Source organism: Cryptotermes secundus, unplaced genomic scaffold (genome assembly GCF_002891405.2).
Source record: "Cryptotermes secundus unplaced genomic scaffold, Csec_1.0 scaffold1950, whole genome shotgun sequence".
NCBI lineage: Eukaryota > Metazoa > Arthropoda > Insecta > Blattodea > Kalotermitidae > Cryptotermes > Cryptotermes secundus.
The window spans coordinates 106,865-125,049 of NW_019721536.1; the positions used below are offsets into that span (position 1 = coordinate 106,865).

General features: G+C 40.3%; 1 protein-coding gene across 4 annotated transcripts in view; it reads right to left on the reverse strand.

Moving 5' to 3' along the window:
- The window catches only part of LOC111875580 (DNA polymerase zeta catalytic subunit), a 156,311-nt gene that overhangs the window by 95,685 nt on the left and 42,441 nt on the right, over positions 1-18,185 (reverse strand). For all 4 annotated transcript variants that reach the window (XM_033755866.1, XM_023871931.2, XM_033755865.1 and 1 more), the window contains 3 exons: positions 18,005-18,124; positions 13,492-13,679; positions 11,161-11,410 (listed from right to left, as the gene is read on the reverse strand). In XM_033755866.1, the coding sequence (XP_033611757.1) occupies positions 11,161-11,410; positions 13,492-13,679; positions 18,005-18,124 (558 nt within the window). The remainder of the gene's footprint in view (positions 1-11,160; positions 11,411-13,491; positions 13,680-18,004; positions 18,125-18,185) is intronic.

Genomic DNA, 18,185 nt, shown 5'->3' on the forward strand with positions numbered 1-18,185 from the left:
TCTCAGGATCCTCCTTTCAAATATACTTAACAGTCTTTCATCCGATCTTGACAGTGGCCAGGTCTCAGAGGCATAAGATAGCACTCATCTTATAAGTACTTTCTTTATACATCATAGTTTTGGTTTCCCTGGGTATTAATTTGGACTTCAGGTGTTTCCTAAGGCCATGGAGACATTTATTTGCTGCAAGTACACGCTTTTTTTATTTCATCACTGATGTCATTTTTACAGTTAACTTCTGATCCAAGGTAATTGAAACTACATACAACCTCAAATTTATATGAGCCAATTTCAATATATGTAGGTCCATTAGCACGGTCTTTCTTGGTTACAGGCATGTACTTTGTTTTATTTTGGTTAATTTGTAGATTCATCTTTTTTGCTGCTCTGTCCGATATAAGAAAAGCTTCTTTCATAGATTTTTGTGTTCTACAAATTATATCAATATCATCTGCAAATGCCAAAATTTGAACTGACTTGTAGAATATAATTCCACTTGTGTTGATGCCTGCATCTCTAACTACCTTCTCTAATGCTATATTGAACAAAAGGCAGGCTAGGGAATCCCCTTGTCGAACTCCATTTCTAGTTATTATAGAGCTGGACAACATATTCCGAATCTTAATTTGGCATTGGGTTTTCTCATAGCGGCTCTGATTAAGGCAATTAACTTCCGTGGAATGTGCATCTCTTCCATTGCCAGAAAAAGACTATCTCTATCTATGGAGTCATAGGCTGATCGGAAGTCAATGAAAAGATGATGCGTTTCAATTTGGAATTCATTACACTTTTCAAGGACCTGTCGAATAGTGAAAATCTGATCGTTAGTTGATCTTCCTTGACGAAACCCACATTGATAATCCCCAATTATGCCTTCCACAAAGGGAGAGAGTCTGTTAAATAGAATGTTGGAAAATATTTTATATGCTATGCACAACAGACTAATTCCTCTATAATTTGAGCATACCATGACATCACCTTTCTTATGGACAGGGCATACAACACTTAGGTTCCATTCCTCTGGGATTATTTAAGTTATCCAAATCTTAACTATTAGCTGATGTAAGTGCTTGGCATATTCTGGGCCTGATTTATAATAAAGTAGTCGGTTTTAATGTTGAAGACACATTTATGTTTTCTTGCTATTTCTGTAGCTAATACAGTATAAAACACAAAGAATTACATAACACTGAGCTGTTCTCGTCTGGATGTTCTCTACACACCACAGCTCCAAACCACTCCATTATCAGTGTCGTGATGTAACCCCACCCTTCCTGCAGCTCCAGTGTCACACATCAACTCATCCCTTCTATCCAACCCCCTCCTTCTACAGTCACTGCTCTTCTTTTGAATTGTTTTGATTTGCTCTGCCTCTTTTACCAGTAGAAGTCAATCAGGTAACATGTTCTGCAAATTTGCTCTCAGATTAGCTCCTTCTTGTTTCTGATATGTAACTGACACCTGGTGAAAAGCCCTTTGCCTGTGTGTGTTTCCTTGAGGAGGAGAGTGACTGTAATGTGTTCTGTTACTTTCTTATGTTCTTTGTGTGACTTCCATTGATAGGCCTGATGAAAGTCTGCATGACTTACTATTTCATATTTAGGTCAGTGTACAATGTACTCTACAATGTGGAGCAGTTCCTTGTACTGAGCTTGGGTCCTGAAAGCATTTTATGAGAAGCTGCTTACATAAGCCAGAAGTAATTCTGCTTAAGCCCATGCTGGCTTACATGCATGATTCTGGTTTTCATTTTTGCTTCTGGTTGTTCATGACTACTCGTTCTTTGAAGAACTCAAATCCTATATACTTGTACTTCATTTATGATTTTTTTCTAATTATAAGTTATTATTCTGTATTCATATCATACTGAGACATGACAGATGAAAGCTGGAATATTGAAACGAGAAGCGGTGGTTGGTGCTAGGCAAGAGCTTGGTAAAGACAGCAACAATAAAGGAACTGTTGATATCAGTGTTTTCCATGTTGTCCATGCTGAGCTAATGACTCTTGAAATATGGTCATTAGTTGTGCAAGACTTGGAACCAAGAATGACTGTGATGGTGATAGGCAGCAGGAATTTACCCAACTAATGGACTGAAAGTCATGAGAATGAAAAACATAGTCGTGGATCCTGCATGGCTTGGAACCAAGAATGATTGTGCTAGAAAAGACCAGCAGAAGTTTACCTGAAACTGAAGTTAGTAGGTACACATGATTCCCCAAGATTAGACTGGGATATTAGGAAGGCAAGCAGTGCAATATAATAAAAAATAATGACAGGAGAGTGGTTGGAAGGGAGACAGACACTTGCAACTAGTCTCAAAACTTAGTGTGGATGGAAGAATATGGTCATGGAACCAAGAATCACTGCACTCACAAAGACCAACAGCAATTTACCTGAAACCTAAAGTCAGTCAGTCATGACTTGAAAGTCAATTTTTAGTGGTGGATAGCTGTGAGCAGCAGAATCTCCAGTGTTAGAAGCTGCTATGAAGTAGTGACTAGTGAAGACATAACAGAGTGAAAAGACTTCATGTGTGCTACAGTGATTTCTAGTGTGTGTAGATTTGTAACAGTCTTATAATTATGTGTAGTTATGAGTCATATGTATTCAACACACCCAATTACCATCCAAACTCCATGTCTATTCACTAGCATATGACTTTACTTTGCCTCACATGTTCCCTTTTGCGGAGTTGCTATCTATCATCTGCAATTGTCTCTGTTTTGACTAATTATGTCCTGGACTCTCTGGTTCACAGGTCTCTTTCCTTGCTTTTTCTGCTGTTGTTATTTTTGTGCTTTTATAACATGCTGCTTGTCCATCTCAATATCCAAGTATATTCTTGAAGAAGCATGTACACCCACTACAATACATTGAGTTCTCCTGTATTCTGATAACGAAGGGCAGTTCAATACTGCGCCCACTATATTTAAGACAAAGAAATGAAAGAAAAGAAATCTGTAACAAACGAATCCATGTTAAGTGCAAAAAGCACTTTATAATTAAGTTTTGAAATTAAATACATGTCTGAAAAAATTAATTAATGATATCTGAGTGAATTGAAACCTGTAACTAACTCTAAACTTTAGTCTGCTGGACATGCTACTTGTCAGTGAGGGCAAGATTTACACCAAAACAACTACTAACATGCAAGCAGGTAATTAGCAATCACCAATACATATTCGCTTCTAGGAAATGAACATTTTTAATGACAACTGTTAATGCCAGAAAGATCATACTATTACAAATAGAATTATCATGATGCAACATACAATGTATATCATAAGCGACACACAACAGATCACTGATAATAACACAGATCACTGATAATAACAGTACAGCAACTGAAAAAGGCCCATCCTTTATTAATTCACCATAAGGAACATTTCTGGTCTATTGTCTACCACTTATTGTTGCCTATTAAATCATGCGAAAGCTGCCGTAAACAAGGTTACTTCCCCTCAAAAAGTCAACCTTGGCAGAGGGGTAACATTAGAAAGGATGACAAACAGTACAATGATCCACCTAAGCCAAGGGGCAAGGCAATGTGCTGAGGGGCTATGTGACACTGGGGTGGAAACAAGCCAGTGTCATGAATGATCACCTCAAATTACCAGGTAGCACCCAAGTGTATCTATGCCTCCATTTGTATGGGGAACTGTAGGTGGTGACTTCTTAGATCCCTACTACTGACGGACCTATAATAAAAACTAAAGGGGAGGAGGGGTACAGGCAGCAAAGGCTCAAAACCAAGTAGGGACTCTGTTGTGGGGAGGTACCTACATTTAAAAAGAAAAAGACTAAAACTCTTTATGAGATGCTTTGGAGCTCTGGCACACGATCATAGGGTGCTGGTGCAACCAATGCACCAGCAGTTGATTCTGCCAAGGGCAGGGACAAACCAGTTGCAACACACCTGCCTGAAGCAGTACGACTCCTATAAAAGGAGTCAGCACATCACTGCAGGGAGCCAGCAGTTCCAGTAACTTGCAGCACAAAAAGTTCTAAGACACAGAGCCTCAGGAGCAGGCAGGTTTCATTGAGAGAAGATCAGAATGACTGGACACATTATGCATAAACTAAAGAAAGCTAGGTGAAGCCAATCATGAACTGGGGAAGTACAGCACCTGGGGCAAGAAGAATCACAGGGACCTCAAAGAGGCCAAGGGCTGAAGAAAAGGTCAAATGTCTGAAAAGGCCAAGGAATTTTATGCGACCAGAGACCTACATGAAGGCCTTGACCAATATAAAGGTTTCAAATCTCAAAGGAAACTACCTTGGGGATAAGATCATAGAGGACGAACATGACCTCATTCTTGAGGAACTAGAAACGGTATTTCATTGGACTCCTAAAGGGGAACTACCAAACGTGAATTACGAAGGGCATGCCATATATAATGCCTATTTTTTTGTGTTCATCTGTAACGTCTGAGCTGGATGTTGGTGGTGTTGTAGTAAAGGTTGAACCTTCCCGCCAATGTATTGTTAGTTCGGTTGTCATGCGACATATAGCCGACAGCACAGCAGTCTAGCAAAATGGCGTCTGACATAGAAGTGCGTACGAAACAGAGATGTGTTAATGAATTTCTCATTGCTGAACAAATTGCACCTACTGACATCCATCGACACTTGCTAAAGGTGTACAGAGATGATACAGTGGATGTCAGGAAAGTGAGACAGTGGGTAGTGCGTTTCAACAGTGGCGAAAGTGAAACGCACAACAAACCGCACCCTGGGCGTCCCTGCTCAGCTGCCACTCCTCACAACGAAAAGTGCATCGATCAGCTCAACTGTACAGATCGGCAGATAACGACCAGGGAACTGTGTGCATGGCTTAATACTGGCTGTAATGCATTGGAAACAATGTTGGGGAAGGTGGATTATCGCAAAGTTTGTTCCAGGTGGGTCCCGCGGATGCTTATACAGGACCGCAAAACTCATCAAATGGAAGTCTGTCAGGACCTGTTGCACCAGTTTGAGGCTGAAGGTGACAAGTTTCTGGACAGCATCCTCACCAGAGATGAGACATGGTTGACTTGAAAGGATTCTGACGATGGTGTATACTGTATTTCTTTTGGCTTATTTTGGACTTCACCCATAGTCTGGTATATAAAAGACAAAAAAAAAAAAACCACAACGTTTCGGACACTGGATCTGTCTCCGTCTTCAGATGGATAGGGAAGGATACACCTACTCAGTTGGGCCCATTAGAAAGAGCTAGTCTCAATCACTGGACAAACCACAATCTGTAGAAAAACAACCTATGAACAACTGACAACTGGTTCCATCAGAGGGAGGAAAGAATAAAATCACAGTAAAATCATGACAGAAAATATGTGCCAAACATGCACTTGTCAACAATGTAAAGAAACAGAAGTATGGGTTATATTCCATGAATTCAGTTAAAAACGAAAGTAAAAACTGGATAATGCATGCCTAACCTCAGTGGATAAAGAATCGTGCCACCATGGCAACTTCCGGGAATCAGACTAATCCCTGGGAGAAAACTTGCAGGAGTAGTGGAACCACTAATATTCATAAAATTACATTTTTGATTTGTTAACCTCTTCACTGATGAGGGGGATCCATATGGGAGAAGTATCCAAACTGGGTTGGCTGATCGGATTGGATGAACATGCCATATGAGCTGATTCCTTGTTTTTCCTGTATCTGCTGTTGCTTTCAACCTCCAAGATCCTAAGCTTTGTCTTTTATATACCAGACGTTGGGTGAAGTCCAAAATAAGCCAAAAGAAGTACCGATGAGACATGGTGTTACCACTATGAGCCAGAATTCAAAAGACAGTCCATGGAGTGGCGACATCCAGATTCCTCAAGAAAAAAGAAGTTCAAGACACAGCCATCGGCAGGGAAAGTGATGTACACGGTCTTTTGGGACAGGCAGTGAGTGATTTTTTTAGATTTCCTTCATCCTGGTGAGACTGTCAATTCTGAATGCTACAAGATGATGCTGACTAAGCTGGTAGCCCGCATTTCCCGGGTCAGGCCAGAGAAGCAGACAACTTTTCGCTTGCAACACAATAACGCTAGACCCCATACCAGTTTGGTGACCACTGTGCACATTGCAAAGTTTGGATGGACTGTCCTACCACATCCACCTTATAACCCCGATTTAGTACCTTCAGACTTCCATCTCTTTGGGCCTATAAAAGATGGAGCACGTGGGCAACATTTTCCAGACAATGATGCTGTCATTGCAGCTGTAAGAACGTGGCCAGCCTCTGCTGGTGCAGACTTTTACGGGCACAGCATACAGGCTCTTGCTCATCGCTGGCAAAAGTGCATAAAGAATGGTGGTGATTATGTGGAAAAATAACTGTAACTAGCTGAAATCTTGCTCTATTTAACTGTGATATTATGCTTTCTGTATCTGTTGTAGTTTTCATTATAAAAATAGGAGGCATTATATATGGAATGGTCATCATACTTCGGGCTGGGGTGAGGCATACTGACATGGGTAGACCAATAGTCTCACCAAGCCACTCACAAACACGGGCTACAGTAACAGATGAACTACTGATCAGATCTCTTGCATTCATCAGAAACTGTTAAAGAAGAAATGGGAGTATGATGAGACAGTATATCAGCGATTCATAACTTCAAGGGAGCCTATGATTCAGTTAGGATGGAAGTAATGTACAGTATTCTCATAGCTTTGGGTACCCATGAAACAAGTTAGGCTGATTAAAACTGTGTTTAAACAAAATGTATAGTAAAGTCTACATAGGTAGACATTTGTCTGACAATTTTTCTATCCAGAATGGTCTAAAACAAAATGATTTATCACCACTGTTTTTCAACTCTGCTTTAGAATATGCCACTAGCAAGGTCCAGGAAAACCAGATTGAACTGAAAATAAATGGGACACATCCGCTTCTGGTCTATGCTGATGATGTGAATCTTCTGGGTGATAACATAAATACCATATAGAAAAACTCATCAACTTTAAATAACACTACTAAGGAGATTGTTCTAGAAGTCTCATAACCAAAATGCAGGCCAAACTCATGACATGAAGATAGGTAACAGAGGTTTTGAAAATGTGGCACAGTTCAGATATTTGGAAATGTCTATAACAAATCAAAACCTGATTCAGGAGGAAATTAAGAGGAGACTGAACTCAGGAAATGCTTGCTACCTTTCAGGGTAGAATCTTTGTATTCTCGTCTGCTGTTTAAAGACATAAAAATTAAAATATACAAAACTATAATTTTGTCTGTGGTTCTGCATGGGTGTGACCCCAGCTCTGTCATTAAGGGAGGAACATAAACTGAAGGTGTTTTGGAACAGGGTGTCGAGAATACTTGGGCCAAAAACAGATGAAGTGATGGGAGGTCAGAGAAAACTGCATAAAGAGGAGTATCATAACTTCTAACCTTTGCCAAGTATAATTAGAACGATCAAGTCAAGGAGGATGAGATGTGCAGGACATGCAGTACGAATGGGGTGAAGAGGAATGCATATAGGATATTGGTGCGACAGCCAGAAGGACTGAGACCACTAGGAAGACCAAGATGTAGGTGGCCGGACAATATTAAAATGGATCTTAGAGTGAGAGAATGAGATGGTATGGATTGGACTGATCTGGGTCAGGATAGGGACTGGTGAAAGGTTCTTGTTAACATGGTTATGAACCTTTGGGGTCCATAAAATGCTGGAAAATTCTTTCTTGGGTGGCTGCACAATTGGTAGCTTCTCAAGAAGGGTTCAGTTCCATGAGTGAGTGAGATTCAAGCACATGGCTGAAACAGAAGGTTTCCAGGAACCTTCCCAAGCCTGTCAAGGTGACTCTGAGAATGAAAGACAAGGTTGTCCAGACTTTAGATTAGATGAATTAAGGATCTCAGTGCAGAGCTTTATATTGAGAACTGGAGTGTGCTCTATAAGCATCGGGAGATGAAGGCCAGTAGCCTATCCTTCTTATAGACCAGAACTCTGTAAACACCACTGAAGACACAAGCTGTATGATTTTACATCAATCACACAGGAAAACATTAAGGTTTCAGAGATCCTGAAGCAGGGCACATGGGTGGAGGGGGGCCTTGGTGATCCTCAGGATCTGGGGTCATGGTGATAGGGGAAGACTACCATGGTCAACCCCACTAAGACTGAGGTCATAAGACTGATAAAGTGCTGCAAAGAGTTATTCCCCAGCTGTGAACATGATCCAGTGCATCAGGGGGTTGGGCTTCCAAGAGGGCTACGCAGTCTACTGGGAAGGAAGACAGAAAGGTGGAAGGGAGGTAAACAAAACCTTCTCATACTGATGAAATTGGTGGAAGGTTATAAAAAATAACCAACATGAAATTTGTTCCAACTAACTTACACTGCAGCGAGCATGTGTGACGGCCATGTCATAGAAAGCATTAAATGGTGACAGCTGATGACAGACTACAGGTGCCAGATCCACCAACAGGCAGAAATGATACTACTTGTAACCAGCATGTGTTTTAGTCTGTCACAGCACTGTTACCATAATTTCAGTCATCACCATACTGATTTTATTGTACTGAAAATTGACAGACTGATGGTATGACCTAAGAAAATTAGGGGAACTGTTCCTTCGGTTTTGTTCCATAACTTGATTAACAGAGTGCTGATGAAGTGACATGCTGTGGAGGCTATACCAGAAGCAGAGGAGACTTCAAGAGATGAAGAGGACTGACTGGCAATCTGAATGCAGAGCCACTACAGTGTGGCAATCTACATCCCCTGGGTGGCACTGGTCAGTTTAATATGTGTTTCAGAAGCTGCAATAGCTCTTATAGCAGAGCAACTAGGTTATGGCATGGTTATTTTGGATTCAATTCATGGAAGGGAAAGAAGATTTTTCTCTTCTCTGTAGCATCCCGACTGGCTCTGGGGCCCACCGAGCTTCCTATACAATGAGAACTGGGGATGTTTCCCATGGGTTGCATGGCAGATGAGTAAAGCTGACCATTCATCTCCATTTAATGCCAAGGCTAAGAATGGTTACCTATACCTTCACTATTCCATAAGCCTTCACAGCATGGTACTTAATTAAGAACATGGATAACTTTACCTTACCTTTTTGAATACAGGGTGATTCAGAAAAATGGTAACAATTTCAATTAGCTATATTTCCTTAATTATATGTTGCATTTGAATTCTGTAAATTACAATTGATTACACATACATGGAAGTTTATACATGTTCAATGTGCCCCCTCCAGCTGCACGGATAACATCTAGATGGTAGCTGAATTTATCCCACACGTGATGACAAATATCTTGCGTCACTGAGTTCACCGCAGCTGTGTACGGTTTCTTAGTCCATTCAAATTTGTGGGAAGAGGTGGTATGTAAACTGCATCTTTCACGAATCCCCACAGAAAAAAGTCGCAGGGTGTGAGATCAGGAGATCGGTGGCCAGAACTGAAGTGCCAGGTCTTCATTCCCCATGCGACCTATCCATCATTGAGGTAGAGATTCATTCAGGCAACGTTGAACATTCAGGTGCCAATGGGGTGGAGCTCCGTCCTGCTGGAAAATGTAATCTCCTGAATCTTCATTCATTTGAGGAACAAGCAAGTTTTGCAGCATTCTAAGATATGTTACTCCAGTAACCGTGTTTTCATCAAAAAAAGAAAGGTCCATAAACCTTTGTTAATGATATTGCACAGAACATATTAACTTTCAGGCTGTCCCTCACATGTTCAAATGTCAGACGGGGATTCTATAGCCCTCATATGCGAACATCGTGCCTGTCGACTTTCCCGCTTAGGTGAAACGTAGCTTCATCACTAAAAATTACACGAGGCAGAAACAATTCATCTTCCATGTTTTTGAGCATATGGTCACAAAATTCTACACGCTTTACCTTATTGTTTGCGCGAAGAGCCTGTACCAGTTGTAGGTGGTATGGTTTGTACACTAACCGGTGCCTCAATACACGCCAGAGAGTTGTTTGCGATAGTCCAAGTTCTCTACTAGCACTACAGGTTGACTTCATTGGGCTATGCTCAAAGCTCACTCAAATGCGCTCCACATTCTCCTCCGATACACGCGATCGGCCCGGGCTTTTACCCTTACACAGAGAGCCAGTTTCATTAAATTGTTTATTCCAACAATAAATGCTCTTCCTCGTTGGCGGGTGGATGTTAAACTTACGATGAAATGCACGCTGCACTGCAGACGCAGACTCTTTCACTGAACTCACAAATACAAAAAATCTTGTGTTGCATAGTAGCCATCTCGCTTACAACTGACATGGTGCTGGAGTGCTCTGGCGGTAGTATTAGAAACTTTACAACATCCTCTTTCAAATGTACTTTACAGAATTCAAATGCAACATATAGTTCAGGAAATATAGCCAAATTAAATTGTGTCCATCTTTCTGAACCACGCTGTACAAGTTTGAATTATGTGAGGCAAGCAGTTAGTAATAAAGAGGAACAGATATTACTGTAAAGGCCAGACAAACGGGAAGTACACAGTAAGAGTATCTGAGGCTGAACAATAATGGAAGGAGCAGATAACTCAGATGTTATGTTAACTACATAAACACAGATCAGTGAAAGTGTGTTGTGTGACTCTCGAACCTTATTCCAGATTCCACCAGCTACCCAGTCAGACACATTACCAGAGGTAAGTTGTACTTACACGTGGCCATACAATCAATGGTGGCAGCGACAGAATAGGATTATACCAAGGTAAAGATTGTCAGTATTCAAAATGGTGGTCACATCATTACATCCAAATCACAGAATAAAAATGAGAAAGGTATCTGAATGAATGTAAATGACATAATTTACATAAAATATGCACAGAGTTCAACTGAATAATTTAAGCAAGGTATAAACACTTGTGACAATGGTATATTAATACAATTACTGAGTTTTGGAACATTATCCATCATTCCATTTCTTATTTAAAACATGTTCTGGTGACTGCACTCTGTCTTTATCCTAAGGTAAAAGCCTACTCAGTTGGGCTTAATCAGTAGAGGTAGTCCATATCTCCGGAATAATTTAAGATGACGGTGGATCTTCTCGACATGTCACCAAATGTTCAGCGAAGTTACCATCAGTGGGACTTAAAGTATAGTGAAAAATGAACAGGTAACAGCTCCAAAACACATATTAAATGAAGAGCACTTGAATGTAACAGTACTTACTCCAAACAGAATTGTGAGTTGCTCGTCTCTGACTTGATAGTAAACTCAATACCAAATCTTCATCAACAAATGAGGCATTATCATCTTGTTCCATCTGTCCACTTCTAATAAAAGGACTAGATCCAGATGACTGAATATGTAAGTCTACAAATGATGCTTCAAGCAGTTCCGAGTCCTCTGACGTTTCAGCAGGATATGGCGTTTTTGTAACCTCTGGAGTATCCAGCAAAGTCGAAGAATTATTAGAAAGCTATGAGAGAAAATTAAACAGTAAGTGAGAGGAGGATGAGCATTGCTTATAATGAAGGCTTCATCACCTGACAAAACCCACTGGAACAGTTTCTTAATGTTATACATGTGGAATATAATCACATAAAATGAGGGTTCTTTTCTGGCACATTTGTGGCTGCCAACGTTTTTCTGTTGTCTTTTTGCATAAACTATATTTTCAGTCTCACTTCTAATGTCAATTATGGCTAGAAGGTCATAATGGTCCCATTAACCCATACTTGTGCAGCAGAAAGTCTCCATTCTAGAATTTAACTGTGAGCAGCACCCTCCAATTTTAACCACCGACAAACGTTTATCATGTGCTGTCCACTGCATTGTCCAGTATCGTCCCTTCCTTGTCACATAGCTTTCACCTTTGCCTCAGTTTCCTCTGGGCTACATAGAATGATGTCACATAATACAACCATGCAGGTGCATATTTAACATTCTGTCACATGAAACACTTACTATGTTTCAACTGGGACCGACTGCAAAATGTTTAGAAAACCATAAATATGGCAATGGAATGGAAGACCTTAGACTTGAATGTGAAACTTGAAATGATACATCTGTGTGAAGTTAGGAGCTTGTCAATAAGCAAAAGAGGAAGGTGGCATGGAATAGTTTCAACACTGTTTACAATACTGAAGCACAAACAGAAAATACAGCTTATGCCTCTACTAAACTGAATCAAACTAATTTGTTCCTTACTTTATTGTGAGTATATATAAGTGAAATACATTTCGTGACCTCAGACTGTGACCCTGTGACAAACATGTGATTACATCCATCACAGATGAGGGAATTACAGAAGGTATGGATCCTATCTTGTTGTCCTAAGGGCCCATACACATGAGTCTGGCTCAGCGAGCTTGACTTGGGAGTCAGACTCAGATTAATTTTACCATAATTGCATGAGATGACTCGCAACTTTGCGACCTACACATCTCCACAGGCTCCACAATCCTGATTTTGAGCTCACATTTCACAATATGATTAATTACATTATATGGAATGTTATTTATAGTTATTCATCAAGATTTAGATATATCACATTCTGGCATCCATCACAATTTAATGTGAATGTCATAACATTGCATTCCACTGTCTCGTACCAATAGCCCACCAATATTCTACATGCATTCCTATTCTCCACCATTCATGCTGAATGCCCTGTCCACCTTATCCTCCTTCACTTCATCAGTCTAATTATATTTGGCGAAGAGTACAAGTTATGAAGCTCCTCATGTGGTTTTCTCCAAACTCCCATCATTTCATCCCTTTTGATCCAAATATTCTCCTCAATACCCTGTTCTCAAACACCCTCAGTCTATGTTCCTCCCTTGATGTCAGAGACCAAGTTTCACACAGGCAAAATTATAGTTTTGTATATTCTAATTTTTATGTTGTTTGACCGAAGATGAGAAGACAAAAGATTCTGGACTGAATGGTAGCAAGCATTACCTGAATTCAATCTGCTCTTAATTTCCTCCTGAATCAGGTCTACACCTTAACATCCTTTATTAGCTAATAATCTTATCTAATATGAGCATGTATACAAAATGACAACATACCAGTTCAGAAGATTTTGCAGTGCCCACTGTGCAGATTGTGGACAACTGGAATATGATAGAGTGTAGTGTTGCAGGTGGATATTAATGTTTTGGAGGAACACACTGATTCCATCTTTTAGAATAGAAGCATGCATTGTGAGGAATCAGTTGGGTTAAGTTGGCATGTTGGAGGGATTACAATCACTTGATGGGGGGGGGGGGGTGCCTGCATGTGGGGGACGGGAAGGGGAAGGGATGTGAAAATGAATTCTGGTCCTTGCCAGTAAGAATGGCAGGCAGAAAAATGGCCCCTTTCAGGGCCATGCAACTGTTTTGTCACAGGAGGAAAATGGAACTGTAAGAAAAGATGGCCATTTCAGGACCACAATATTGTTTTTCCATCAACAGGGAGAAAATGAAATTGTGAGAAAAGAATTATGGAAATTGCCCTTGTCAGGGCTTCTGTATATCAGAAGATACAGTAGTCTACTTATATCTCATACCACACCTGTGAGTTCAACAGGAGTAACTTCTCATGCAATTTCTGTTTAAAGAAGAGTGCACTGTCAGTAGAAGCAGCAAATGGTCGTTCCCGAGAAGACTGAGGGGTTATTTGTGATGTTCTTCCTCCTTCTCTTCGTCGCTGTTTCTCATCCTCCCAGATTGCTGCCAGTCCAGGATTTAGTGCCAGTTGATCTAGCAATGTGAAACAAATGCTACTGCATAAATGAAGAAAATATACTGGGAGGTGGAAAATATAGAAACTAAATTCTGTTTAAGAAAATCACACATTAACGTAAGTACAGGTATATAATTATACCGCTATACCTATACCTATACACCAATATAACTAAATATAATAGCATTTATACTTTGACAAAACATTTTCATAACTTGTGAGAATAGTCTACATGACATTACCTTCAGTAACCATATGTCACTGACAGACCCAACCCTCAGCTCCACAGACTTCTTGGGGGAAAGAATAAATTCAAGCAATGTTTGTTCACCAAAGTCGCCTGACCCAACTCCACATGACCTACAGTGAAATAGTCAATACAAAGAGAGGGACAGGGAAAAATGCAATTTTAAAAGCTCTGTAACTAAATAAAGTTTGTATTTGTCAAATTACAAATATGTTACCCTGAAGTACACAGCAGGCTGTTTATTTCTTGAAGTGATATCCACCAGGTGACCTCTGTCTCTGTGCAGGCATTCCTCCAATTCTCTACACATATTTCCAGTGATGTGGTATAGAACTTCAAAAGGAATTCTAGTAATTTTTCACAAACTTCCTCTTTCAGCTCTTCAATATTGTGTGTGATGAGTGTACCCTTCACTTTTTCATTGTTCCCACAAAGAGTTACATGCTGACAGGTCCAGGGTCCTTGGAGGCCAAAGAATGCCACCATTTTTGGGGATGATATATTATAAAAATGCTGTCATACTGTCTCCACTAACACCCTGGCAGTATGAGACGTTGTGTCATCTTATTGAAATGAAACGGCCTCAGTAACTAGAGGAATCCTAGTAGCTCGTTCATCAGTCAAAACAGTTGTGATCATGTTGGCACAGGGGCCTGACATCACTTGTTACCCTTCCATTATCATCTTAAAAAATACATGGGCCGATAATGCTGTGACATGAAATTGCACACCACATTGCTAACCAGTTACTGTGCAATGGCTGCTGGAGAGCTGGATGAATTTTCTTCTGGCCAGTAGTGAAAGTTTTTGTTTATTCACAAAACTGCCAAGATAAAAGTGAGCCTTTCAGACATCCACATATTGTGAATAAAGTCTTCAGCATGACCACTTCTTTACAAAAATTTTTACACACAAGGAGATCCTGAGGTTTTAATTTTTTACACTACCTGTACCTTGTAAGGCTGGAAATTTATGTCCTGGTGCAGTATTCTCCCTACACTCCTACTGGGTAAGTTCAATGACAATGCATTTCAATGTGCAGAATTCTGTAAGCTACATATGAGAGTGGTCCTGAGAGCTGTGATGTTTTCTGGTTTATGGATGCTTCTAATTCCACCTGGAAGCTTCTTTTGAGAGAAGAATCACTTTCTTCAAAATTATATACCCACATCCATGTTTTAATGGCATCAGCAGAAGGTATAGGATCAAAATGCTGAAGATTATAGTGAACACAAAATAGATGTTGAATGGCCTTTAGACTAAAGCCAATTTCATAAAACAGCTTGATAGCGAAAGAACACTGTACACCACTCCACTATTCCACTGTTACTACATGGCATGATGTGGACAAGAGGACGTTGAGTAAAGTAATCTCCCACCACTACATCGGTACAGACAAAACCAGTTTTTACAATCACCTGTTTCCTTACCCCACTCTGTACAAAAACAATCCACAAAGTCTTTTTGAACTTGAGGTACCACTTACAGATCCTACTAAATGCATCCCCCAGATTTAACCGGAAAGTCTTTGTAAACAAGATGAAACATGCAGATGGGTACCTACAAACATGTGAAGACCCATTCCAACATTCACAGTAACTCAGTAAGTAAGAAAATGCAATTTAATACTGTCAACATAAGTGCAAAAAGGCTCCATGCTCTATGAAGAAAGCCTTGAAAATATTGTAACATGTTTCATTACTGAATACGATGTAGAGATCGTTAGTTGGTTTATTTAACAACCTACAAATCTCGGCTACAATTAATTATAACAATATTGTGGGGTTTCACACTTTATAACCCTATCCGCAAATCAGATCACGCTATTGTCAGTAGACTACTCACAGTACGGGAGCTATACAAGTGTCCCTCTGTTACACACTCCCAATTAATTCTCATTCACACACACGTCCGGTACTTCTTTCCACGATGGCTGCTATATTTCAACTCGACTCGCAGGCTGCTGCCTTGAGAACTGTTGATAACACACTGGCTCGACTACTACTGAACTCGGCGATGGCCACATTTCAACAACTTTGCAGGCAGCGTAGCTCTTTTATATAGGGGCTGTGTGGGCCTGTTACGTAGCAACGCTGTTACCTCACGCCGTCTTACGTCATCGTGCTTTGCACATTATGTTACCGTGCGGAGGGGGGATGGCGGAGCACTGACTCACCTGCCGCGTCACTGCTGGTGGGGGGGGGGGTTCTCCGTTGACCAGCATGTCACAATATGATCAACTCTTCAAGTGACAATGATGAAAATGAGGTTATGGTGAAAGACTCAATTATGCTTCTTGAAAACTTTAGAAGGGGAATGCTGATTGCTTCTAGTATTTTCAAGCACTTTATAGAAACTGCAAGATTTCTAGATGGTAGCCTTAACTTGACAAGAGGAATTAATGGATCTTCACAAAGAAGTTCATTCTGTACACACTATAAAAAGAGAAAATCTATTATGATGTGTTATCTGTGCTGACAACATAATTTGCAGACATGCCTTATCACAAACAATATGTTGAAGTCATGCCAGTGCTGTCAAAAATTACACTTAACTCTTTGACTGGCACGAAGGGTATTTAAATCCCACCCCTGTCCTGGCAGGCCCTTTAAACCTTATGTCGACAAAATGCATGTAGTTACTTTTTCCTAAACAACTTCAACAAAAATTGATTTTTATAAACGAAATTTTCAGGAACTAATTAAAATACAATATTTTATGCAATAAATGCCTTTCCATACCTATTTATTAGTTTTTCTTCGTGTGATAAACATTGAAACATGAAAGTTTGCAGAGAGCCACACCACAGCCTGCACACATGATACTTGTTTCTTTTCTAATCTTGTGCTTAGCACTCACACGACACTTTCTCAGGGCACCATTCTTCTTGTTACTGGGAGGAACATGGACCATTTTGTGAATTTTCAAGCCACCCTCTAGACGATTTACTGGCTCTTTCACTGGTGGTCTTTTCAAGGTCGAGGGCGGAGGCGTGACTGCACTCGAGTCTGACGCAATAGATTCGTCATCCACTTCATTCCTTGACTCTTCTCCCTCTCCACACTGTTTGTTTGGTTCAGTCATTTTTCTACACAGTCCAATATAAAATCTTTGAATCTGTAATCTCTGTTCTTGTATTTTTCGTTTGTTGTGTTCTTTTTGAATAGAATGAAACTATTCAACCGCAAAGACATGTTTTCTCCATACCACGGGTGTGAAATAGGGGCCTAGTGGACAAATATTCTTCAATTTCAGGGCGTTTGTCGATTCCTGTCATGAACACAATTCCTAAGTATGTCCAGATTTCATCTGATGTGACATAATTGTAATTGTGTTTTCGAGAGTGAGGAGCTAACTCATGTGTGTTGAAGTGCTGGTGAGCATAGCGATTGGTTTCAGTTGTGATGTGATTTACCAAGTCGTCATCCAGAAAAAATTTTAATCCATGAAAAGGGATGCATTTTATGTGTTATATCAATTTTGATCCCGAAACTATTAGCAAATGGAAATATTGGGGGTACAATGTCTCCGTACGTTCATGAGATGGGCGTGTCAGGCACCGCACTCGTGGTAGGTAAATGTTCATGATTACAGTCTTGTGGATCATTGTCTATCACTGTATTATTGTCACTATCAACTTCATCCAATTCAGGAATCATTATTTCATCGCCACTATCATCATCAGAACAAATCTCGTTCACAACATTTTCCAGCTGGTCTGTAGGAACACGAAGACACTTGCTGCAAGAAGCCATGGTGAAACTGAATGAATGTGAAATATTTTCTGACCTTTTCCTTCTCAGAGGGTTCTGACAGTAATATAGACCCCCACAAAGTTTACAAGGGTTCTTTACAAACATGCACAAAAACTATCATATATATGTCTTTGGTTGATGAGTGCCAAGAGAGCAAAGAAGGGAAGAGATTGTCAAAGCGTTAAAACACGCCAACGCCAGGGAACGGTTGGCATCGTCCGGGCGTTAAAACACGCCCGCGCCAGTCAAAGAGTTAATCTGCAATGGGCCCCCCTTGATTGTATAATACCCAGATGTAGATGTACATTCTATGGCATGATTGAGTTACTATAATAAATACCTGAAACTGCAGTCCTGTTGATGATGTCAGCTGCCATAGCATCTGCTTCAGTTTCACATGTACTGAGCCTGCTGACTCTCTCTGGTAGCAGAATTTCCTCAGAAAGGCATTCAAAACTTCCTATAGAACACACAGGCATATATCAACAATTAACAAGTTTTGGGGTTTCACTCTGCAATGA